Source organism: Nerophis ophidion, linkage group LG09 (genome assembly GCF_033978795.1).
Source record: "Nerophis ophidion isolate RoL-2023_Sa linkage group LG09, RoL_Noph_v1.0, whole genome shotgun sequence".
Lineage (NCBI taxonomy): Eukaryota > Metazoa > Chordata > Actinopteri > Syngnathiformes > Syngnathidae > Nerophis > Nerophis ophidion.
The window spans coordinates 12,591,807-12,617,562 of record NC_084619.1 but is presented as its reverse complement, the minus strand read 5'-3'; the positions used below and the strand labels follow the sequence as shown (position 1 = coordinate 12,617,562).

At 39.8% G+C, this 25,756-nt stretch overlaps 1 protein-coding gene across 1 annotated transcript in view; it reads right to left on the bottom strand.

Moving 5' to 3' along the window:
* The window catches only part of hcrtr2 (hypocretin (orexin) receptor 2), an 86,343-nt gene that overhangs the window by 33,593 nt on the left and 26,994 nt on the right, over positions 1 to 25,756 (bottom strand). The window contains exons 2-3 of the mRNA XM_061910336.1: positions 15,806 to 15,984; positions 3,358 to 3,601 (exon numbers count right to left, since the gene is read on the bottom strand). Coding sequence (XP_061766320.1) covers positions 3,358 to 3,601; positions 15,806 to 15,984 — 423 coding nt within the window. The remainder of the gene's footprint in view (positions 1 to 3,357; positions 3,602 to 15,805; positions 15,985 to 25,756) is intronic.

Sequence of the window (25,756 nt, the reverse complement as noted above, 5' to 3'; positions counted from 1 at the left end):
GAAAGTTTGATCACATTACGCCTGTACTGGCTCACCTGCACTGGCTTCCTGTGCACTTAAGATGTGACTTTAAGGTTTTACTACTTACGTATAAAATACTACACGGTCTAGCTCCATCCTATCTTACCGATTGTATTGTACCATATGTCCCGGCAAGAAATCTGCGTTCAAAGGACTCCGGCTTATTAGTGATTCCCAAAGCCCAAAAAAAGTCTGCGGGCTATAGAGCGTTTTCCGTTCGGGCTCCAGTACTCTGGAATGCCCTCCCGGTAACAGTTCGAGATGCCACCTCAGTAGAAGCATTTAAGTCTCACCTTAAAACTCATTTGTATACTCTAGCCTTTAAATAGACTCCCTTTTTAGACCAGTTGATCTGCCGTTTCTTTTCTTTTTCTTCTATGTCCCACTCTCCCTTGTGGAGGGGGTCCGGTCCGATCCGGCGGCCATGTACTGCTTGCCTGTGTATCGGCTTGGGACATCTCTGCGCTGCTGATCCGCCTCCGCTTGGGATGGTTTCCTGCTGGCTCCGCTGTGAACGGGACTCTCGCTGCTGTGTTGGATCCGCTTTGGACTGGACTCTCGCGACTGTGTTGGATCCATTGTGGATTGAACTTTCACAGTATCATGTTAGACCCGCTCGACATCCATTGCTTTCCTCCTCTCCAAGGTTCTCATAGTCATCATTGTCACCGATGTCCCACTGGGTGTGAGTTTTCCTTGCCCTTATGTGGGCCTACCGAGGATGTCGTGGTGGTTTGTGCAGCCCTTTGAGACACTAGTGATTTAAGGCTATATAAGTAAACATTGATTGATTGATTGATTGATTGATTTAAATCAAATCAAATCACTTTTATTTAAAAAGCCCATTTAAAATTTACCACAGAGGTAGCCAAAGTGCTCTACAATGGGTATGTTAAAAGATAATACGAGGACCGAGCAAACAACACAACACAAACAGAACATGATAAAAAAATAAAAATTAAAACTAAAAACATAAAAACAAGTTCACAGCATGTGTATAATGGGGCGCCATTGCAGGATGGATATCACTTAGTGTTACAAGCCAAGGAATAAAAATATGTTTTTAAGAGAGATTTAAAAACAGGAAGAGAGGAGGCTTGTCTAACACTCAGAGGTAGGTCGTTCCAGAGCCTGGGAGCAGCAGCAGCGAAATCTCTGTCACCTCTAAGCTTCAGCCTTGTGTCAGTGACCGTCAGTAGCAGCTGATTGGCTGATCTTAGGGATCGAGTGAGCCAGTAAGGCTGAAGGAGGTCGGAGAGATATGTTAGCGCTAGGTTGTTTAGATATTTAAAAGCAAATAGAAGGAGTTTAAAATTGATTCGATAACGCACAGGGAGCCAGTGAAGGGACGCTAATATAGGGGTGATGTGCTCACGTCTGCGGGTCTGTGTTAGCAAACGAGGAGCAGAGTTTTGCTCGAGCTGCAGGCGGGCGAGGGAGGCCTGGCTAATGCCTACATAGGGCAATGCAGTAGTCATGTGACAATCTGTCACTTAATTTCTGATAGTTTTTCGTGTTTTGTACTTTATTTCCTGTTCAGTGCTCTTATTTTTTTATACTTCCTGTTTACTCCGCTGAGCACTGTTTTTGGCAGCGGTCCTCAGCTGCTGTAAATCCACATAGGTCTATTTATGTTTCACTCGAGCACTCCTCAGTGCTTGAAGTTAATATCATGTTGAGAACGTTGCTTTGCACGACTGCTTTATGTTTGCTTTTGTTATTTTCTTATGTGTATTAAAGTCCTCTTACCTTCACTCAACTCTCCTGGATTCTTGCATACTCGGGGACACACAACTGCAGCCATGCGACATCCCAACAAGTCAAAACCGTTTGAGATAAAGACGTGAATTAATTTCTCGAGATCATGTCCTGACAGAAACAGTTTCACTTTCGCTATTTGGCGTAATTGATAAAAGCTTTTTTGAACGACGCTGCTGATTTTTTTTTTTCGAATTTAAAATCTGAGTCGAACTTTACCCCCAGGTTTGTGACACAGTCGCTGAGATACGGGGTCAGAGTGCCTTTATCGTTAGTTTTTAAGCCAAAATGCATTCATTCTGTTACGCCGGTTCGGCATAAAGCGCTTTGAGTACCTTGAAGGTAGAAAAGCGCTATACAATTACAACCCATTTATCATTTATCATTGTGATGCCGGGTTCGATTCCCTCGAGGATGCGTCAAGTGAACACAGCAAAGGTAAGATATACACAATTTATTTAAATAACAAAAAGAGCTATATAACAAAAATGCTGGAGCTAGTAGAATAAAACAAACAAAGGACGCTAGCATAAAAGCTAGGATATACAAAAATGAGAAGTAAACTGGCACATAGACACATTAAAGAGTGAAGTGAATTGTGAAGTGAATTATATTTATATAGCGCTTTTTCTCTAGTGACTCAAAGCGCTTTACATAGTGAAACCCAATATCTAAGTTACATTTAAACCAGTGTGAGTGGCACTGGGAGCAGGTGGGTAAAGTGTCTTGCCCAAGGACACAACAGCAGTGACTAGGATGTCGGATGCGGGAATCGAACCTGCAACCACCAAGTTGCTGGCACGGCCACTCTACCAACCGAGCTATACCGCCCCAAACAAAACATATAGCATGAGAGCTGGAATAAACAAATGGCTGAGCGTGAAAAGCTAGCGAGAGTATACATAAGATGACAGAGTGCAGGCGTAACTCGTTGCGTGAAAGCAAATTATGAACCCAGGCTGAACAAACAAAAGAGGACGGCTTATAAAGTGACGGTGATTATCTGTAGCAGGTGTGCGGGGCGTGAGCAGCAGGCGAGTAACCATGGTAATGACTAAACAGGAAGTATGAGGGTAGAACGACGGAGTGAATAAAAATGCAACAAACTATAATATGGGAAGATCGGAGTACGGATCTTAACACATTCTCCCTTTTTGTCTACACACTGTGTCTGCTTGTAAGTACTCCGTGTTTGTGCACTGCCGAACATGCCGTAAAACTAAAAATGACACTACGTGACGACAACGGGGTGGTTGGGGGTAGTTGAGCGGTACTCTTTAGAGGTGGTATTGTACCAAATATGATTCATTAGTATTGTGGTACTATACCAATACTGGTATACCGTACAACCCTAGTACACTCCTTTATGAAAATGTCCAATTTCAGCCCAAAGTCTCAAGATTTTGTGTGGCTCCCTCATTGCAGTCTAATAGGGGCTGAACAGTGACTACTTTACATTGTATCAAAGAGTCATTGTTTCATTGAAAAGTGTATATAATGTCATGCTAAAACGTGCTAAAACGGTGGGATAGGCTCCTGTATATTACTTACAACACATTATGATCCAACATCACTCACCTTCCCAATGTTCATCACACACGGTGAACAAGCTGGTCTTGTTGGTGAGAGACGGCAGCAGACTGCTGCTCTCCATCACGATGGCTTGAGGGATCATGATGACGCACGACACCAGCCAGATGACAATGATGCTCTTGCAAGCCCTCTTGGCAGTACTTTTGAACATCAGCGGGTGGCATATGGCGTACCAGCGGTCTTGCGCGATGCAGCTTAGCGTTAGGACCGACACAGAGACGGAGATGGTCTACAAAGTGAAAAAAAAGAAACAATGGAATCAGGAGGGTTGACCAAAAGAAATGGTCCAGGGAAGATGGTTAGTTTGTAAAAAAATGCCTTTGTATACATAGACCAGGGGTCGGCAGCCTAACATGTTGAAGAAGCCATATTGGATTAAAAATGTCACGGCGCAGATTCAAACCCGCTTCCCTCCTGCAACTGAGTGTCACAGTTCCTCCTCTGGCTGCTCGCCCAGACACGCCCCAGCTTACACTGAGCGCAGCACGCCCACGCTGCTACAAGCCTGCAGACAAACGGCAATCTGCACACCGGTAACTGTTGAGGGCGAGCTGGATAAAGCAGTGGTCCCCAACCAAAATGTCTTTATTTGTTTTATTTTTAAATCAACATAAACACAATATATACATTATATATCAATATAGATCAATACAGTATGCAGGGATACAGTCCGTACGCACACATGATTGTATTTCTTTATGAAAAAAACAAAACAAAAAAAAACCCCGGTACGTGGGACAAATTTCCAAGCGTTGAAAAAGGTTGGGGACCACTGGGATGAAGGACCAGTGGACCCAAGGATCTAGGCGGGAGCTTATTTTACCTCTTTGGATATCGTAAGGCTTAAAGCATAACACTTTTGGTGGACAAAAGGAGACAAAGAAGGAGTGGAATATTTTACATGTAAACAAACTGTCGCTTCCCAGTCCACACTATGGTGAGTTCAAGAACCACCAAAATTAGTACAAAACGATGTTCACCAAATAATCACATTAAACATATTAAACAGTAGGCTTCCTAACAATTGGGGAAGGTTTGTGTCATGTTTGTCCTCAAACAAAAAACATAATAAAACAAAAAAATATATATATATTTTTCACCCATCTTTTTCCATTTTCCACCCTTTTTAAAAAAGGCTAGAAAGTCGCGGGTTGCTGACTCCCGACATAGAGAAGGTTGATGCTGACATTCACTGTAGATAGGATTTTAAACCAAAGACATTCATACTGACAGTTTCTCTTTTTTTTTTCCTAAAAAAAACAAACAAAACATTTTCATGTGCCAGAGCAATTTGTAAGAGCAAAGCACACGCACATGATGACATGCATCAGCTATACAAGTATTGTCAATTCTCTAACTACAGTGCACATTTTGCTCTACCACAGCAGGGGGTATTTGTCAGCGTGTTTAGCACCTGGAGTGCTACACGGGAATCTTGCAGTTTGAAGTGGGGGATGCACAAACCCCTCATGTTCCCTTTGTAGGATAAAATGAAATTCCAACTCAGTGGTTCGCAACTTTTTTTCCCGCTGCCCCTTGGGCACGTCAAAATGATTATGCACTGCACACATTAACACACACACAATAGGTGATTTAAATACAATAACAATTATCTAAACTTGCCAGAGAATAGAGCTTTTAATATAAATCAATCAATCAAACTTTATTTATGAAGCACATTCCTTACATAAAACTAGATGAGGCATGTGGAGAGACGGAACCGATGAGCCCACAGCGGGCTGAGAGGAGCAGCAGTCCTGACCAAGATGGAGGCCAGGAGGCGGGGCATGCAGCAGAGAGGAGAGGCGTGACGCACTCGGAGCGGTGCTGCAGCAGCAATCAGAGTCAGGTTCGTACACCACACACATGTGCTCAATCCCTGCATCTTGTGCTTAGTGTGTCGTCAACCCAAGTTGCCACCTTGTTGGTCTCTGTTGCCACTGTGGCTCTGATACTATTGGCCGACAAGGCAATTCTGGTGTAATTGTGTGTGAATGCTCCAATGCTGAAGTTGAACTGAAATGCTGACAGAATGTAGTATGAATGTTGTCAGGCTTGGTCAAAAGGATAGGGCTTGGATGCATAGTAGGGAATATCTCGGCAGGCTTTTATTTTGACAGCTTCTTTTCACCTCCAGAGTCAGGGTAACAGAATATCTACAATAACAAAACTAATCGGCGAAAAAGGAACAACCGAAAATCACTCCGAAAATAGGAAACCACAAAAACAATGACGAACTATGATTGACGCTGTATATGCTATGAAACTTATTAATAACACAAAACGCTCCAACAAGAGGAAGACGCAAGGGCTATGAAAAATCTTACACTTAACAAAAATTTGAGGAAAGAAAGATTCGTAAGAAAAAAATGATAACTCACCACTTCGGCTGTAAAACTAATTAACACAAAATCACTCTGCTGAGGAGGAGGAAAAGAAAACTCAAAATAGCAACGAAGGAATTCAGGATCAAGATATATAAACGTGAGACAAGGAAAGGCATGGACGGGACGCTAGAGAGGCACGAATACTCGAAACACTCCCGGCACAGAACAAGGGGGAGGTGTGGGCTTATAAGACACATGAGGGTAATGTGAAACAGGTGGTAACAATCAGGGGTCAGGGATGACGTCAGACTGATGACACAAAAGGAAGGGCAAATGATCTGAAACGAGAGGAGTTACTTTTCAAAGTAAAACATGGAATTTCACAATACAGAAGAAACCAAGACAAGACATCCCTCACCGCGGTGTGACAAATGTATGAATAGTTTCAATGTTGATTTTGATTGATTGATTGATACTTTTATTAGTAGATTTCACAGCACAGTACATATTCCGTACAATTGACCACTAAATTGTAACCCCCAAATAAGTTTTTCAACTTGTTTAAGTCGGGGTCCACGTAAATCAATCCATGGTGAAAAGGTGTGCATGTTGAAGAGTTTGAATTTCCATGAAAAACGGAATTTGGTTTGTAACTTGGGAAAGTGTTAGTTCGATGAGTGGAATGTGTTGATGTTGAAATGGTTTGAATTGATTGAAAATTCTGTGAATTGTAGAAGTTTAAAAAAAACAGAAATTCACGGTGGCAGAGGGGTTAGTGCATCTGCCTCACAATACAAAGGTCCTGCAGTCCTGGGTTCAAATCCAGGCTCAGGATCTTTCTGTGTGGAGTTTGCATGTTCTCCCCGTGAATGCGTGGGTTCCCTCCGGGTACTCTGGCTTCCTCCCACTTCCAAAGACACGCACCTGGGGATAGGTTGATTGGCAACACTAAATTGGCCCCAGTGTGTGAATGTGAGTGTGAATGTTGTCTGTCTATCTGTGTTGGCCCTGCGATGAGGTGGCGACTTGTCCAGGGTGTACCCCGCCTTCCGCCCGATTGAAGCTGGGATAAGTGCCAGCGCCCCCCGCAACCCCAAAAGGGAATAAGCGGTAGAAAATGGATGGATGGATGGCATTTTGAATGGGGAACATGTCCCTGAAAACTGTGAATTCTTCGAAATCCATGTTTTTTTCTAAATTGTTGAGGAGAGCACACAATTTTGAACAGGCTGAATATTTTGGAGTTGGAATGGTTTGAATCGGATGAAAAATTTGGGAATTGTGGAACTTTGAAAAATGTTACATTCGCTTTAATGGGAATTTCATGGAAATTTGGGAATTTCGGGAAAAGCAGGAATTTTAGGAAAAATGTTGAAAGACTTTAATGTTGTGAATGAGTTGAAATGATTGGTGTTGGAACTTTTCAAATCGTTCGAGAAATGTTGAAGTATTTCTAATTGAGAAATTGTATTAAGGAATTCCAGGAATTTCGGGAAAACCGGGAATTTTTCCAGTTAAAAAAAAAACTTTGTTTTTTGTCCTGATTAAGAGAAATTATTTGACGGTGGAACGGTTAAAGCACACTTGCCAACCCTCCCAAATTTCAGTGCCTCTCCCGAAAATCTCCCAGGAAAACATTTCTCCCGAATTTCTCCTGAATTTCTCCCGATTTCCAGCCGGAGCTGAGTGAGGAGAGCCTGTCGTCACGTCCTCTTCTCCTCCTTATAAACAGCGTGCCGGCCCAGTCCTGTTATAACATTTACGGTTTTTGGAGAGTGCACAACTGCACACACAACAAGAATATATGTTTCCGTTATCCATAGGTTTCTCTATAACCCATAAAGTAGGCAGGCACTGAGCTATTTCTCAGCGTGTGTTTATTCCAGCCGGCACATTAATGCACTGACACACAACATCCAGATTACCATCATGCATTACTTTAAAACTACGGCAAGTAGTAATGTCCAAAAACAACAGAGACGAAGCAGAAGAACGAAAAATAGACAGTCATGGCGACGACGAGTAAGAAGAAGAAATACGCTTGCAAGTTCCAAAATTGATTGCAAACAAGAATTTCAGTTAATCCAGGACAGATGGAAGGGGAAGGGGTATGCTAGGGAGACATGGAAGATTCCGGACTCTGGTGCATTTGATGATGGCACTTTTGTGCGTGCCACACAGAAATGCATCATCAGATAGGGTGTTGAGCATGGTTAGGATAGAGACAGAGAATAGAACGAGGATGGACAATTCAACCCTAAACTCACTACTTTCCTGCAAAGGAAATTTCACAGATGCTGCCCATACCTATGCTCCTTCAAAGGCTGTGCTACTGGCTGCAAAGCATTGCACTTTTGAAGAAAGGAGTGTTATGTGTGTGTGTATTTGTGTAAATAAATGAACACTGAAAATCAAATATTCATTATATATATATATATATATATATATCCATTTTTCCATCCATTTCCTACCGCTTATTCCCTTTTGGAGTCGCGGGGGGCGCTGGCGCCTATCTCAGCTACAATCTGGCGGAAGGCGGGGTACACCCTGGACAAGTCGCCACCTCATCGCAGGGCCAACACAGATAGACAGACAACATTCACACTCACATTCACACACTAGGGCCAATTTAGTGTTGCCAATCAACCTATCCCCAGGTGCATGTCTTTGGAAGTGGGAGGAAGCCGGAGTACCCGAAGGGAACCCACGTAATCACGGGGAGAACATGCAAACTTCACACAGAAAGATCCCGGGCCTGGATTTGAACCCAGGACTGCAGGACCTTCGTATTGTGAGGCAGACGCACTAACCCCTCTTCCACCGTGAAGCCCATATATATATATATATATATATATATATATATATATATATATATATATATACATATAAATATAAATACTTGAATTTCAGTAAATTCTAGCTATAAATATACTCCTATTTTGCACTGTTGTACAATTTCATAAATCAGAAACTGATGACATAGTGCTGTATTTTACTTCTTTATCTCTTTTTTTCAACCAAAACTGCTTTATTCTTATTAGGGGGTACTTCAATTAAAAAAATGTTCACAGGGGGTACATCACTGAAAAAAGGTTGAGAACCACTGCACTAGTGCATCAGTTGTGTTGCACACCACAGTGAATCTAACCTAGGTATTGAAATATCATCCATCCATCCATTTTCAACCGCTTGTCCCTTTATGGGGTGGCGGGGGGTGCTGGAGCCTATTATCCTTTATAATAAAGGTCACAGGAGCTAAGAAGTTTTAGTATTGACATTCCAGCCTCGTTTTTATCCTTGACCATATGCTTTAAGACACTACCGCGTGGAACGACACACTGAATAATAAATTAATGCAGTCGAGAAAATGTCATAATACAGCCTCCTTACAGCAAAGATGCCACAGTCTATATCAGGGGTCGACAAGCTGCATGCGGCGCTTTCATCCTTCTGCCGTGGCTTAGGTGCGGAAATAGGCATGAATCAAAAAAACATGAACAATCGTTTTGTGTTCGCCCTTATTAATGAAAACAGACAACTCTGCAGCTGTTTGATTCGACACTGTCTTTAAGAGCGGCTTTGTTGTAGGTTCAAAAATATTCTCAAATAAGGGAAAAACCTGAAAATACAGTTGAAAAGGAATGTATAAATATGTATATATATATATATTTTTTTTTTTTCTTTCAGCGCCCTGAAGAAGAGGGTGTTTTTTTGTGTTGTAAAAATTGGAAATTTAAGTCAGTCGTTTATTTTGGTTGTAGTTTGGTTATTTCAAAAAATAAAAAAATGTTTCACCCATCCAATCGCAGCACACAATATACTTCTAAAATCCAAACTACAAAACATAAGTTTAAGCCAGTGTCCCCAACATTTTTGAACTGGACCGCTACTTCTTGGAGTAATACAGCAGGATACATACGTAGTGTTTTAGTTTGCGTCCTCTTCTACTGATGTTTTCCTCAAAATACTTAAAAGGGGTCATATTGTGATATTTTTTTCGACATTTAAAGTACTTTGTCGTGTTCTACATAACATTTAATATTGGTTCTGTGGTCAAATTGGCCCTAATGTGTGAATGTGAGTGCGAATGCTGTCTGTTTATCTGTGTTGGCCCTGCGATGAGGTGGCGACTTGTCCAGGGTGTACGCCGCCTTCCACCCAAATGCAGCTGATATAGGCTCTGTCACGCCAATTTTTTTCTTCTCCCTACAACCCCCCCCCCCCCCCCCCCCCCCCCAATTTAATTCCAAGGTCATGATTAATACGGACGTTTTGTTAATGCTATATTATAAAAATATAACACTATATTATAAAAATACAGACGTTTTGTTAACGCTATATTATAAACATTTTTCTTTAAACAATTTACAAACACAAGCTATGGGATGACATAAGAGGAAACGTGACTCCGGAAGTAAATGCGTCATCCCATAGCTTGTGTTTTGTAAATTGTTTTTAAATTTTTTTTATATAATATAGCGTTAATAAAACGTCTGTATTTTTATAATATAGCGTTATATTTTTATAATATAGCGTTAACAAAACGTCTGTATTAATCATGATCCCGGAAGTAAATGGGGGGGGGGGAAGAAATTTGGCGTGACAGCTCCAACACCCCCCGCGATCCCAAAAGGGACAAGCGGTAGAAAATAGATGGATGGATGGATGGTCAAAATTGTACAATGATTATGCTTATTGACTGTTTTCCAGCTGCTTTCTGACCATCTCTTCAGGATGCGGCGTTTTGGCGAGCGGTCTTCTCCCCGTCATCTTTTAATGTAGTTTTTAAAGCTACATAGCGAGTCTACTGACAGATATAGGGTAGAACTGCATGCTGCTTTATATTAGAAATGGTAACAGCGCGAATGAACGCCTCACAACAACAGGATAGAGAAAAAGAAGGAGCCTTTTGACTACAGCGTGTGCATATTTTAGGGACTTATGCACACAACAGCAAGTACTAATGGGTAAGACATGTTGGTTTTGCACAATGTTGCAAAACAAAAAGCCAAAACTTGTCTTACAATAGGTCCCAAGTTGGGGTCCTTTTAGAAATGTTGAAGAACAGTACGTCTGACAGCGGTTGCCGTAACGCTGCGACAATCCTTCAAGCGGTGCGGCTCCATAGCTTACCAAAGTCAGACAAAACCATTTCAAAAGACCGCTGTGTGTAATGTTCCATAATCTCAATGAAATATCAAAGTTTTGGTCTTGTTTTCCGTCGTCATTTATTGAAGAACAGTCATCTACCTGTAGTCCACAAGTATCTCTTATGTGTGACTGCCATCTACTGGTCACACTTATCACACCACGTACAAAATCAATTTGGTTCGAGAACAGTAAGCACAACCAAAAGGTATACATACGAGAGGCGCTCTTGACTTTTGAGACAATGAAAGGATTTTTGGTGTGCCTTATAGTCCGAAAAATTCAGTATATTAGAGCTGCTCTATGTCACTCTTGGGTAGATGCTTGGTCATGTTCAACTATATATGCATGCAATGTAATTGAAAGGAATACAATAAAATAACATTCCAGATGTGACTCACTGGTGAGTGTGCGGGTGACTCATACAATCTTTAGTTTAGTTTAGTCTTTATTTGAAGAGACAACGCACACAAACACTAAGCTCAAAGACAAATATGTTCTGTACCAGACTATAGCTAAATAGCTAAATTCCATCTGCAGTCCCTAGCTACCTAAATTAAAGGGATACAAAAATCATGCAATAAAATGATGACAATAAAATCATACCATATCACGTAATCAAATTAAGAAAAGTCATAAAAAAGCCCTTTCATTAACATATACTTAATATACAATAAAACCACATCTAATTTACATCATCACACAAAGACAATACATGCTCTTGTTCACATCTGACATCATTTATACAAACAACCATGATTTTAACAGACACACCTCACAATTTACAACAAAATATAACACACATTAAGTTGACCTGCCAAACACAGTGCCCACCTTAGTGACCGTGTGAGCAGCTTTGATTGCTCCAAAGCCACTTTTTAACTTCAATTGTAAAGGAAGAGTATTTTGTTAAACTTTTCAAGTTTGTTGTGAGGTCGTTCCATTCCTTTATGGCTTTATATAAAAAGGCTGATTGTGCAAAATATGTTTTACATCTGGGTACGCTACACTGCCCCCTGGATCCATCCATCCATCTATTTGTGGGTGACCTGGGGCTTATCACCCTGTTTGTGACCCCTGGTTTGATAACCGGTAATTAAGTGTTTTTTGATTAGATGGATACTTTCCCAAATTGCTCTTTCAGTGCTCAAATGTTCTACCGTCCCGGCAAGAAATCTGCGTTCAAAGGACTCCGGCTTATAAGTGATTCCCAAAGCCCAAAAAAAGTGTGCGGGCTATAGAGCTTTTTCATTTCGGGCTCCAGTACTCTGAAATGCCCTCCCGGTAACAGTTCGAGATGCCACCTCAGTAGAAGCATTTAAGTCTCACCTTAAAACTCATTTGTATACTCTAGCCTTTAAATAGACTCCATTTTTAGACCAGTTGATCTGCCGTTTCTTTTCTTTTCCTTCTATGTCCCACTCTCCCTTCTGGAGGGGGTCCGGTCCGATCCGGTGGCCATGTACTGCTTGCCTGTGTATCGGCTGGGGACATCTCTGCGCTGCTGATCCGCCTCCGCTTGGGATGGTTTCCTGCTGGCTCCGCTGTGAACGGGACTCTCGCTGCTGTGTTGGATCCGCTTTGGACTGGACTCTCGCGACTGTGTTGGATCCATTATGGATTGAACTTTCACAGTATCATTTTAGACCCGCTCCACACCCATTGCTTTCCTCCTCTCCAAGGTTCTCATAGTCATTATTGTCACCGATGTCCCACTGGGTGTGAGTTTTCCTTGCCCTTATGTGGGCCTACCGAGGATGTCGTAGTGGTTTGTGCAGCCCTTTGAGACACTAGTGATTTAGGGCTATATAAGTAAACATTGATTGATTGATTGATTGATACTGTGGACTCAGTCAGAAAGTTATCCCTTTGAGATGACAAACATGGACAATATCAGTAGGATTTTCTCTGCCATGTCTTTCACACTGACAATTAGGGCTGGATATCTTTTAAAAATATTTGATACCAGTACCAATACCCCTAGAAAGATACCGATACCAACTGAGTACTTCATTCGATATTAATCATGTGAAAATCACCACTCCTCCCGGTTTAAAATTTTTACATGAACACGGGACACAGAGCATCTTAAATGTTTCATCTCAAAGCATCGGGTGCTGAAACTTTCATTTGCTGAGCATAAGCGAGTGAGTTACAATCAATGCTGGCTGGCTTACCTAAACCAAGGTGACTCGACAGTTGAAAATGGCTGAAGCCCCTTCACAATAAATTCTGTCACTTTCCTGTGGCATCCCTCCTTCCTCTCCCTTGTCATCTGCAATCTTGCAGCTAAAATGAATGGTGTGAGGCTGTTGCTAGAGTCTCTGGCAACGCCAGCCGGTGCAATGGTTTTGATTTATTGATTGAAACTGTTTAGTAGATGGCACAGTACAGTACATATTCCGTACATTTGACCACAAAATGGTAACACACTAATAAGTTTTTCAACTTGTTTAAGTCGGGGTCCACGTTCAATAATGCATGGTGGTAGTCGTAGTTGGATCTTAACAAAGCACATAAGTAATTAAGCTGCTCCAGAAGCTAAAACCGGTAACCTAACCACTGAACAAAACATTGACGGACGTGACTGAACAGATGCGCTAACTTTCTAATTAAGTAAAATTAGTGAGCAAGCTAAGCTAGTGTTAGCTCACATGCGTATGACTTGCCCAAAACGATTTACTTGACAATACATGTTTTAACACACAAAGGATGAGTACTGTTAATATAGTAACGGTTTATATATTACCTGAAGTTATCGACGGTTGAGCAGTGTCCTGTTGAGATGGCGGCGATGATGCTGGTGTTGTAGAAGCCGGCTTTTTAAACACAGTCCAGTTCTCCACCCTTAAGTTTGCTCCGTGCTTGATGAGGTGTTTAATCATATTGCTAGTATTCCCCGTCTTCCCCGAAATAATCTTGCCCCATTTTATGCAATTATTTGTACCCGGCGCCACAGGCGTGTAGTACATAAAGCGTTCATCACCTAAACTGGAATATTTTTTTAAATAGTTAATCAATTGTTTTTATTTTTCAGATTTACCAAGAAGTATTAAAGGTCTAAAAGTTTTGAAAATTTCAACTTCGAGATGCCATGGACTACTGAACAAAAGACATTTATAGTTGAGGTCTATCTATTTTCGGCTGAATTCTATCCACGCGGCTCAATTGCAATTCAAAGAACGGTTTGGATGTCGTGAATTTCCTGCTCACACAATGATCTACAGATGGGTCAACAAGTTCCGAACCCATGGGACTGTTAATAACCTCAATCGTAAAGATACTAACAGACAATCACACTCTGGACGACCGCAATCATCAAGGGCACCACAGAACGTTGATGCAGTCAGACTATGTTGTTCGCGGCCCACGGAAGTCTGAGCGAAGACGAAGTCAGGAGCTTGGAATGAACCGGGAGTCTGTGCGGAGAATTTTGATCGCAGATCTCGACATCTATCCTTACAGATTAAACAAAAACCTTACACCTGCCGACATGAGGAAACGAGTGATCATGTGCCAGTGGTTTTGCGATAAGATTGACGCTGCGCCAGACTTCTTTTACAAAGTCTGGTTTTCGGATGAGGCACATTTTCTACTGTCAAGTCATGTGAACTCTAAGAACAACATCTTCTGGGGTAGCACACCCCCTGAGTACGGTCTGCAAAGGCCATTACACTCCGTCAAAAGCACTGCATGGGTCGCCATCTCCAAACATGGCATCATTGGACCATTCTGGTTCGAGGACAACAACGAGCGATATGTTCAGGTGCTCGGCAAATTCTGGACAGTACTTGGTCGACGACGAGGGGTCGTCAGGGACCTCCAGTGGTTCCAGCAGGATGGTGCCACCCCTCACACCTCACACAAATCATTGGCATGGCTACAGCATCGTTTCCCTGATCGACTGATCAGCCGCAGGTGTGACCCGGAGTGGTCGCCGCATTCACCAGACTTGAACACCCCAGACTTTGTGGGGGATACTTTAAGGGCAGGGTGTATGGCAACAACCCCCAGACTATCCCTGATCTGAAGGCAGCAATCACAGCAGCAATAAAAGCGATCCCAAGGGAAGAATGTTGTAGGGTCATCGAGAACTTTGTCCGCCGGATCCAAAAGTGTTTGCAGCAACGGGGAGCTCATTTAGAGCACATTTTTGGAGCGCCAGTTAAACTAAGAGTTTTTGTGGTACAGGCTTGAAACTTTAGAGATGTCTGCTACATAGACTTAACCTAATGTAGCTCAATATTTGTGTCAATCTAAATCAAACATTGGAAGTTATTTGATTTTTATTGATGAACGTTTTTTTTGTGTCACCTTGTACAATCATACCTTTGACCCTTTTGTTGCCGGCATCTCGGAATAATGACCAGCCATTTCTGCACTGTTTCGACCCCGCTTTACAGCCATACAAAATATTGTTGTTGCGGTGGTGGACCAATCAACGCTTGCAGTGTTTGGCTGCGAGTAAAACCATAGAAACAGTATTTTTTTCTTGATCTGGGTACAAAAAGAACGGATGGCAGGTATCATTTGACGGAAACAGTTTCGATGCGGTATCGACACCGATACCCAGCCCTACTGACAGTATGTCATCACTCCCTGTGGTGCAGGGTTTGCTTTACAAGAGTGTCTGCCCTGAGATCGGTAGGTCGTGAGTTCAAACCCCGGCCAAGTCAGTCTAGAAACATGGCACCCATTACCTCCTTGCTTGGCACTCAGAATCAAGGGTTGGAATTGGGAGTTAAATCACCAAAAATGATTCCCGGGCGCGGCCACTGCTCCCCTCACCTCCCAGGGGGTGATCAAGGGTGATGGGTCAAATGCAGAGAATAATTTCGCCACACCTTGTTTGTGTGTGGCAATCATTGGTAATTTAACTTTAACCTTTTGTGTTCATGTGTGTAGTGCGTTGACCTCGGCTTAAATATTGTATTGCCTACAGCTGGTCGGTTTCTTACCTGCAGGTAGGGCACAACTTTGCAAAGCGTCTGTCCAAAGAACCAGGTCTCTGTGATGTCCACCACTAGGCTTGCAGGCAGGCAGATGATGGTCACCAAGACATCCGCAAAGGAGAGGTTCACTATGAAATAGTTGGTCACCGTGCGCATGTGGCGGTTTTTCCACACTGCAAAACAAACTGAAAGACATCGGACGATTAATGATTGTGAATGTGCAGGTGGGGTACTGCAGAGCACCAGCTGTTTTCTCCAGGGAGAGTTGAAATGATCAAGGATTGATCATTAAGGATACTCATCCTTCATATTCTCACCTCTCAAGTCTGCTGGTCATAATGAGGTTATTTCAACTTTTACACTTAAATGCACATTTTAAAATAATACCGTTGTTTGTATTATTGATACTACAAATATGGTTTAATAATAAAACACAGTGGCATTCCATAAATACCATGCCATTTTAATCACTTAAACACAAGGAAAATAGGGGTGCTAATTGGAAGCAAGTGATAATTGCTACTTTATTTATAATCTGAAAAATGATCTCATTATACAGTTCAAAACAAGTCAGTTTTCCTAAACTTTAATAACAATTAGAAGTTTTGACACCGTTAACCACGCTATACTGTTGGATAAGCTCCGAGCAATCGGATTCGACGAAACCTCATCAAGCTGGATGCAATCTTACTTGGAGGGGAGGAAACAGGTGGTAGAGGTGAACGGCACCATGTCCCCTCCCCTCTCAGTAAGCTGTGGAGTCCCCCAAGGCAGTATACTAGGACCTTTACTGTTCCTAATATACGTGAATGACATGCCATCAAGATGCCACTGTGAATTGCTCCTGTATGCGGATGACTCGGCCCTGCTGGTATCCGGCAAGGACAAGTCACAGGTGGAACAAATCCTCAGTGCTGAACTCCTCAATATTTGCACCTGGCTCGCTGACAACAAGCTATCCATACACTTGGGTAAAACGGAATCCATCCTATTTGGGTCCCATATCAAACTTAAGAAGGTCAGTGACTTCACTATAAAAGTGGGTGACATTGTTATCACCAGGAAGGATGAGGTCACCTACCTAGGTTCCATTCTAGAGGCTAATCTTTCCTGTGATAAAATGGCAACCAAGGTGATCAAAAAGGTCAACCAAAGAACGAGATTCCTCTACAGAATCTCCTCTCTGGTCAACAAAAGCACCTGGAGGATTCTAGCAGGAACTCTCATTCAACCCTTCTTCGACTATGCTTGCACCTCCTGGTACCCCAGCACCTCCAAAACCCTCAAACCTAGACTCCAAACATCCCAGAATAAGTTAATCCGGTTACTTTTAGACCTCCACCCCAGATCACACCTCAATCCAACCCACTTCTCCAAAGTGGGCTGGCTCAGAGTGGAGGACAGAGTAAAACAACTTGCACTGAGCCTAGTCTATAAAATCCGCTACACCTCCTTGATACCGAAGTACATGTCAAACTACTTCCTTAACGTAAATGACCACCATAACCACAACACCAGGGGGAGCTCCACAAACCACGTTAAACCCAGATTTCGATCTAACAAAGGTCTTAACTCATTCTCTTTCTATGCCACATCAATGTGGAATACACTCCCAACAGGTATAAAAGTAAGAGCATCTCTATATTCCTTCAAAACCGCTCTAAAACAACACCTCCAGGCAACTTCAACACTTTACTAATACCCTCCTCCATTCACATCCCATCGACCCGGATTATAATTAACCTAATGTAAATAATCAAATGTACTTCTAACGTATATACTTGTTCTTATGCTATGTGAACTCACTATGTTCTCTGCTGGCTGTACATATCCTACTAAATAAGACCTACACTGTTTCAATGTCCACATTTCTCTGTTGATGCAATTGTTGATGACTGAAGTTCTGATATCAACCAAAGCTCCTCATCCCACCCCCCGGATTGTAAATAATGTAAATAATTCAATGTACATACTATGATGATTAACTTGTGTGATGACTGTATTATGTTGATAGTATATATTTGTACCATGAATTGATTAACGTGGACCCCGACTTAAACAAGTTGAAAAACTTATTCAGGTGTTACCATTTACTGGTCAATTGTACGGAATATGTACTAAACTGTGCAATCTACTAATAAAAGTATCAAAGTGCAAGACGAAGAGAAATGAGACAAATAGCTTTTTTTTTTTACTACAACGGGGGTCAGCAACACTCATGCGGCTCTTTAGTGCCACCCTAGCGGCTCCCTGGAGTATTTTTTAAAAAAGGATTGAAAATGGAAAATATTTTTTTGTTTTAGCATGTTTTTTGCTTGAGGAAAAACATGCCACAAACCTTTTCCAATTGTTAGAAAGCCCACCGATTAATATGTTTGTGTGTATGCCATGAATTGATTAACGTGGACCCCGACTTAAACAAGTTGAAAAACTTATTCGGGTGTTACCATTTAGTGGTCAATTGTATGGAATATGTACTGTACTGTGCAATCTACTAATAAAAGTATCAATCAATCAATCAATCAATCAAAGAATGCTTCACTGATGAGAGTATTTGGTGAACTTCGTTTTGTCCTACTAATTTCGGCGGTTCTTGAACTCACCATTGTGTGCACCAGGGGTAGGGAACCTATGACTCGTGAGCCAGATGTGGCTCTTTTGATCGCTGCATCTGGCTCTCGGATAAATCTGAGCTGGCACTGCTTAACACAATAAGTCATGAATAATTCCACTTGTAATCAAAGTGTTAAAAATAACGTGCAAAATATAAAAAATGCTAATGCATTTGAATCCATCCATCTTTTTTCTACCGCACTTGTTCAAGAAGTTGCATTAAGGGTAAAAAGGGATTTATTTATTATTGATTAGTTTAGGGTTTGCCCTCCTACGGGTTCTTCAGACCACCAAGCACTGACATGAGAGCCTGTTTCAGGGTTGCAATATTTGTTATTTTTCAATAAGTCTCTCTGTTGCTTTCCAGCAATTGAATTTTCTCTTTTGTTCTCCTTCACACTCTGGCTCCAGCCCCAACCCCCGTCTCTCCTCCTGGCTGCTGCTTATAACAGAGCGACAGGTGATTAGATAACAAGGCCCAGGTGGGCCTTTTACGCACCTGTCGCTGGTTTCGAGGCTGGTCCTGGTAACACCCTGCTTCGCTGCAGCCCCGCAGGCCACGCCCCCTCCACAATCAGCTTCAGAGTAACAATGTTAGTACAAATAATAAGAGAGCTATTATATTCTAGAAATGTCGGTCTTACTTAAAATGCACACGTTTAGTTGTGTTTAGTGTTGAAAAAAATATTATAAGGCTCTTACGGAAATACATTTTAAAATATTTGGATTCTTGGCTCTCTCAGCCAAAAAGGTTCCCGATCCTTGGTGTGCACTGTAACGCAACAGTTTGTTTACATGTAAAATATTCCACTCCTTCTCTGTCTCATTTTGTCCACCAAAAGTTTTATGCTGTGCGTGACTAAACAAAGGTGCGCTTTGTTGATTGTTGATTGTCATTGACTTGTGCTAATCATGACCACAACCAAATCAATGCTAACATGCTATTTAGGCTAGCTGTATGTAGATATTGCATGATTAGGCTTCATTTGTAGGTATATTTGAGCTCATTTAATTTCCTTTACTTTTATCGTCTTTATATATATATTACTTTTGCATGTCTCATGTCTCATGTATGCAATATTGACTGCATTTCTGATAGTTGTTTGTGTACTATGTTGTTCCAGACCACAGCAAACATTACCTCGCTTGCCATAGATTGTAATAAATCTATTAAAAGAAGACAGCCTGCCGTTTCCTTTAACTTGGACACACACATCTATACCTTTGGCCATTATAAGCCATTATCTCACCTTCTTAGTAGCCTCTGATTTACTAATGGTTTCTAATGTTATAAACATTTGTAGAATAAATATTACATTTCCACATTTCTGTCAACGAAGATTTGCTTAAAGCAGTGGTTCTCAAATGGGGGTACGTGTACCCCTGGGGGTACTTGAAGGTATGCCAAGGGGTACGTGAGATTTTAAAAAAATATTCTAAAAATAATTCAAAAATCCTTATGAATATATTTATTGAATAATACTTCGACAAAATATGAATATAAGGTCATAAACTGTGAAAAGAAATACAACAATGCAATATTCGGTGTTGACAGCTAGATTTTTTGTGGACATGTTCCATAAATATTGATGTTAAACGTCTTTTTTTTTGTGAAGAAATGTTTAGAATTAGGGCCCTGCGATGAGGTGGCGACTTGTCCAGGGTGTACCCCGCCTTCCGCCCGATTGTAGCTGAGATAGGCGCCAGCGCCCCCCGCGACCCCAAAAGGGAATAAGCGGTAGAAAATGGATGGATGGATGTTTAGAATTAAGTTCATGAATCCAGATGGATCTCTATTACAATCCCCAAAGAGGGCACTTTAAGTTGATGATTACTTCTATGTGTAGAAATCTTTATTTATAATTGAATCACTTGTCATTTTTCAACAAGATTTTAGTTATTTTTATATCTTTTTTTCCAAATAGTTCAAGAAAGACCACTACAAATGAGCAAAATTTTGCTCTGTTATTTAATTTACTAAATCAGAAACTGATGACATAGTGCTGTATTTTACTTCTTTATCTCTTTTTTTCAACCAAAAAGGCTTTGCTCTGATTAGGGGGTACTTGAATTAAAAAAAATGTTCACAGGGGGTACATAACTGAAAAAAGGACGAGAACCACTGGCTTAAGCCTACGACACATAGTAATTTTGATAGTAGGCTAATATAGACACTTATATCATGTGTTGCCTTCATTATAAGACTTATATACCATGAATTGATTAACGTGGACCCCGACTTAAACAAGTTGGAAAACTTATTCGGGTGTTACCATTTAGTGGTCAATTGTACGGAATATGTACTGTACTGTGCAATCTACTAATAAAAGTATCAATCAATCAATCAAAATATATGGCTTTTCATTTTTTGCAGCTCCAGACAGTTTTTTTTTTCTTATTTTTGGTCCAATATGGCGCCTTCAACGTTTTGGGTTGCCGACCCCTGGACTACATGGTCATTTAGTAAGAATGATGCACTACAAAGCTGTTGTATTCTGTGGCTCTGCTGTCATTACATGATCACTCATTCGTTTTTTTTTTCTCGCATACCTGTTTAGACCATTGCCTTCCGGTGGAAGGCGGTACCTCTCTGAGCACCTGTTTGCAGATATAATTTAAACCTGTCCATCACTCTTGGTGATCACAGGTGCGCACTGACGAGACCCAGTCTGACAATTTTAAAATAAATTCAAAATACTTTGAAATAAGATTTAGATTTGATTTTAAAGATTTTCTAGATTTGCCAGAATATTTTTTTTTTATTTTAATCGTAATAAGTTTGAATAAATATTTCACAAATATTCTTCGTCGAAAAAACAGCAGCTAAAATTAAGAATTAAATTAAAATGTATTTATTATTCCTTACAATAAAAAAAATAATTTACTTGAACATTGATTTAAATTGTCAGGAGAGAAGAGGAAGGAATTTAAAAAGGTAAAAAGGTAAATGTGTTTAAAAATCCTAAAATCATTTTTAAGGTTGTATTTTTTCTCTAAAATTGTCTTTCTGAAAGTTATAAGAAGCAATGTAAAAAAAATAATTAATTTATTTAAACAAGTGAAGACCAAGTCTTTAAAATATTATCTTGGATTTTCAAATTCTATTTGAGTTTTGTCCCTCTTACAATTAAAAATGTCGAGCAAAGCGGGGCCAGCTTGCTAGTAAATAAATACAATTCAAAAAATGGAGGCAGCTCACTGGTAAGTGCTGCTATTTGAGCTATTTTTAGAACAGGCCAGCGGGCTACTCATCTGGTCCTTACGGGCTACCTGGTGCCCGCGGGCACCGCGTTGGTGACCCCTGATGTATAGAGTTTAGCCGCATGCACACGATTACCTATGCATTTGATTAGTAAATGTATATTTTACCTTCACTGTAAGAAAAAAAAAATCTGCAGATTTTGCGGTCATATAAATGGCAGAATTTTACTTTAAAAAACTTCCAGTGAAATGGTCACACTATTTTATGGTAAAATTCTGGTGACTGAGGTGCCATTTTTTTAGTTTTTTTGCATTAAAAATATGGTTGTTGTTGTCACAGTGTATTACTGTAAATGTAAAAATGGTAGCACAGTTTTTTTCTGACGGTAGGATTCTGAAGAGTTTTTAAGAAAAATAAATCGTCATGTTTACAGTGTACAATTTGATGGACAGCTTGCTTTGAAATCCTAAGGCTAAGTAGATATTTATGTCCGTTTTTACCCCCAAAAATGTTTGATTGATAATATAATATCTGTTGCATTATTAGATGGATACATTTTTAAAAGATATATCACTGCTTGCAGTACATGTCTTTTTTTCTGTCAAAATAGAAAATAAAGATACTTCATTGATGCATATTATTTCCAAGCTTCAACGGGCCGTTCAAAATGATGTGGCGGGCCATATCTGGCCCCCGGGCCTTGAGTTTGACACCTGTGCTCTATCCTGATTAATCTCACATTTCCTGCTGCTGAACAACATCCCCGCACCATGATGCTGCCAGCAACATTCTTCATGACAGGGATGGTATTGACCTGGTTTCCTCCAATCATGATGCCTGACATTCACGCCAAAGAAGATAAAAAAATGCCTTGAGGCTGTAATTGCTGCCAAAGGTGCGTCAACTAAGTATTGAGCAAAGGATGTGAATATTTATGTACGTGGGACATTTTTATTTTAAAATGTTTTAATAAATCTGCTGAATTAAAAATATCAACTGTTCACATTGCCGTCATGGGGTGTTGTGTGTTGATAAAATGCGACAATCGTCAACGCTCCATCAACACATAAAGTAGTATCTGCAGACAAAGTCGTATTTTTTCTTGGATAATTCCAGCAATTGAATCGATTAAGTAACAAAAAAAATGTTTTTTTAATTAAATATTCAGATAATCAAAGTTATTTTTTCATGAATATGAAATAATTACCATGGGGCAAAGCACACAATGATTACAGCAGTTGGGACACAATAGCACATAATGGATGACTGGCTGTCAGGATGGGGGGGGGGTCGCAACTTGCTGAGGGGTCGTTCTCCCAGGAAGGCAGACAGACTACTCAAAACATGGCGTTCAGGTAAAAACATAATTTAATGTTAACTAAAAAAAAGGTACAAACAAAAAGGCGCACAAGGCGAAAGCACAACTTGACGAAGGAAACCAAAACTAACACTGAGACTAAACTTTGGACATAAAACAAAAAACACTTACTGTGGCTTGACAATAGCAGCATGGTCGTTGGCATGAAAATAATAGCATGGACAGAGCATGAAAAGAACAAAATGACGCCAGGCCGGACAACAGAAAAAGACAGGCTTAAATAACAGTGACATGATTACACAGGTGCTTGTGTCCAAATGAGCAACAGGTGAAACTAATGGGTAACCATGGAAACAAAACAAGAGAGTAAAAAAAAAAGGAACTTAAAGAGTCCAAAGGTCAAACAGAACATGACTTAAACCAGGGGTCACCAACGCGGTGCCCGCGGGCACCAGGTAGCCCGTAAGGACCAGATGAGTAGCCCACTGGCCTGTTCTAAAAATATCTCAAATAGCAGCACTTACCAGTGACATGCCTCTATTTTTTTTTTGTTTTATTTATTTACTTGCAAGCTGGTCTCGCTTTGCTCTACATTTCTAAGAGAGACAAAACTCAAATAGAATTTGAAAATTCAAGAAAATATTTTAAAAACTTGGTCTTCACTAGTTGAAATAAATGCATTTATTTTTTTACTTTGCTTCTTATAACTTTCAGAAAGAAAATTTTAGAGAAAAAATACAACCTTAAAAATGATTTTAGGATTTTTAAACACATATTCCGTTTTACCTTTTAAATTCCTTCCTCTTCTTTCCTGACAATTTAAATCAATGTTAAAGTATTTTTTGTTGTTCTAAAAGATAATAAATACATTTTAATTCAATATTTAATTTTAGCTTCTGTTTTTTCGATGAAGAATATTTGTGAAATATTTCTTCAAACTTATTATGATTAAAATTCCCCAAAAAATTATTCTGGCAAAAATAGAAAATCTGTAGAATCATATTTAAATCTTATTTCAAAGTCTTTTGAATTTCTTTTAAAATTTTTGTTCTGGAAAATCAAAAAGAAATAATGATTTGTCTTTGGTAGAAAAATAGCTTCGTCCAATGTGTTATATATTCTAACAAAGTGCAGATTGGATTTTAACCTATTTAAAACATGTCATCAAAATTCTGAAATTAATCTTAAACAAGAAAAATTACGAATGATGTTCCATAAATTCTTTTTTAAATTTTTTCAGAAAGACTCGAATTAGCTAGTTTTTCTCTGCATTTTTCTCAGTTGAATTTTGAATTTTAAAGAGTCGAAATTGAAGATAAACTATGTTTCAAAATTATTATTTTTTTTTCGTGTTTTCTGCTCTTTTAAACCGTTAAATTAGGTGTTTTTTTCATCAGTTATTCTCTACAAAAAACCTCCTGTAAAAGGAAAAAAAATGTACGACGGAATGACAGACAAAAATACCCATTTTTTTTATATATATAGATTTATTTATTAAAGGTAAACTTCTGGCAATTTATTTAAGTGTGTATCAAACTGGTAGCCCTTGTATTAATCAGTACTCAAGAAGAAGCTCTTGGTTTCAAAAAGGTTGGTGACCCCTGACTTAAACCAAAACATGATCACAGATGTGACACTGGCGAGGTACAGTAAAGAGTTTCAGTCCTCAAATCCAAGGCATCGTAATTTTCAGATTTAAACGTAATTTATTGAATGTTATAAATTGGATATATATTTTTTTTTTGTTTGTGGAAATTCAGTAGAATAAAAGGCTTTGGCGGGGTTAAGTTAAAAGGGGAACTGCACGTTTTTGGGGGGAATGTTGTCTATCATTTACAATCCTTATGTAAGACAAGAACACATGTTTTTCATTTTTTTATGCATTCTAATTTCTTAAATTAATGCGATGAACAGTCCGCTTACAATGGACACTTAGGGAAGTTGCTTTATTCTGCCTAAAAAGCCCTTAAAATACATCCAAACACCACAACAAATATACATGCTGTAAGTATCAATCAATCAATCAATGTTTACTTATATAGCCCTAAATCACTAGTGTCTCAAAGGGCTGCACAAACTACTACGACATCCTCGCTAGGCCCACATAAGGGCAAGGAAAACTCACACCCAGTGGGACATCGGTGACAATGATGACTATGATTTATGCATCACAATAGGTACCAACTGACAAAACAAGTCATTAGCGGCCACTCTTCCCGTGGATTGAGACAACCTATGGGGGAGAGATCTCAGGACTGGACGTCGTTGTAAACCAGGGGTCACCAACCTTTCTGAAACCAAGAGCTACTTCTAGGGTAATGATTAATGCGAAAGAATAACAGTTTGATACACACTTAAATAAATTGCCAGAACGAGCCAATTTGCTCAGTTTACCTTTAATAAATATATATATATATATATATATATATATATATATATATATATATATATATATATATATATAAAAATGGGCCTTTCTGTCTGTCAGTCCGTCGTACATTTTTTTTTCTTTTACGGAAGGTTTTTTGTAGAAAATAAATGATGAAGAAAACACTTAATTGAGCGTTTTTAAAGAGGAGAAAACAGGAAAAAAATGAAAATGTTATTTTGAAACATAGTTTATCTTCAATTTCGACACTTTAAAATTCAAAATTCACCCGAGAAAAAGAAGAGAAAAACTAGCTAATTCGAATCTTTTTGAAAAAATTAAAAAAACAATTCATGGAACATCGTTAGTAATTTTTTCCTGATTAAGATTAATTTTAGAATTTTGATGCCATGTTTTAAATAGGTTAAAATCCAATCTGCACTTTTTTAGAATATA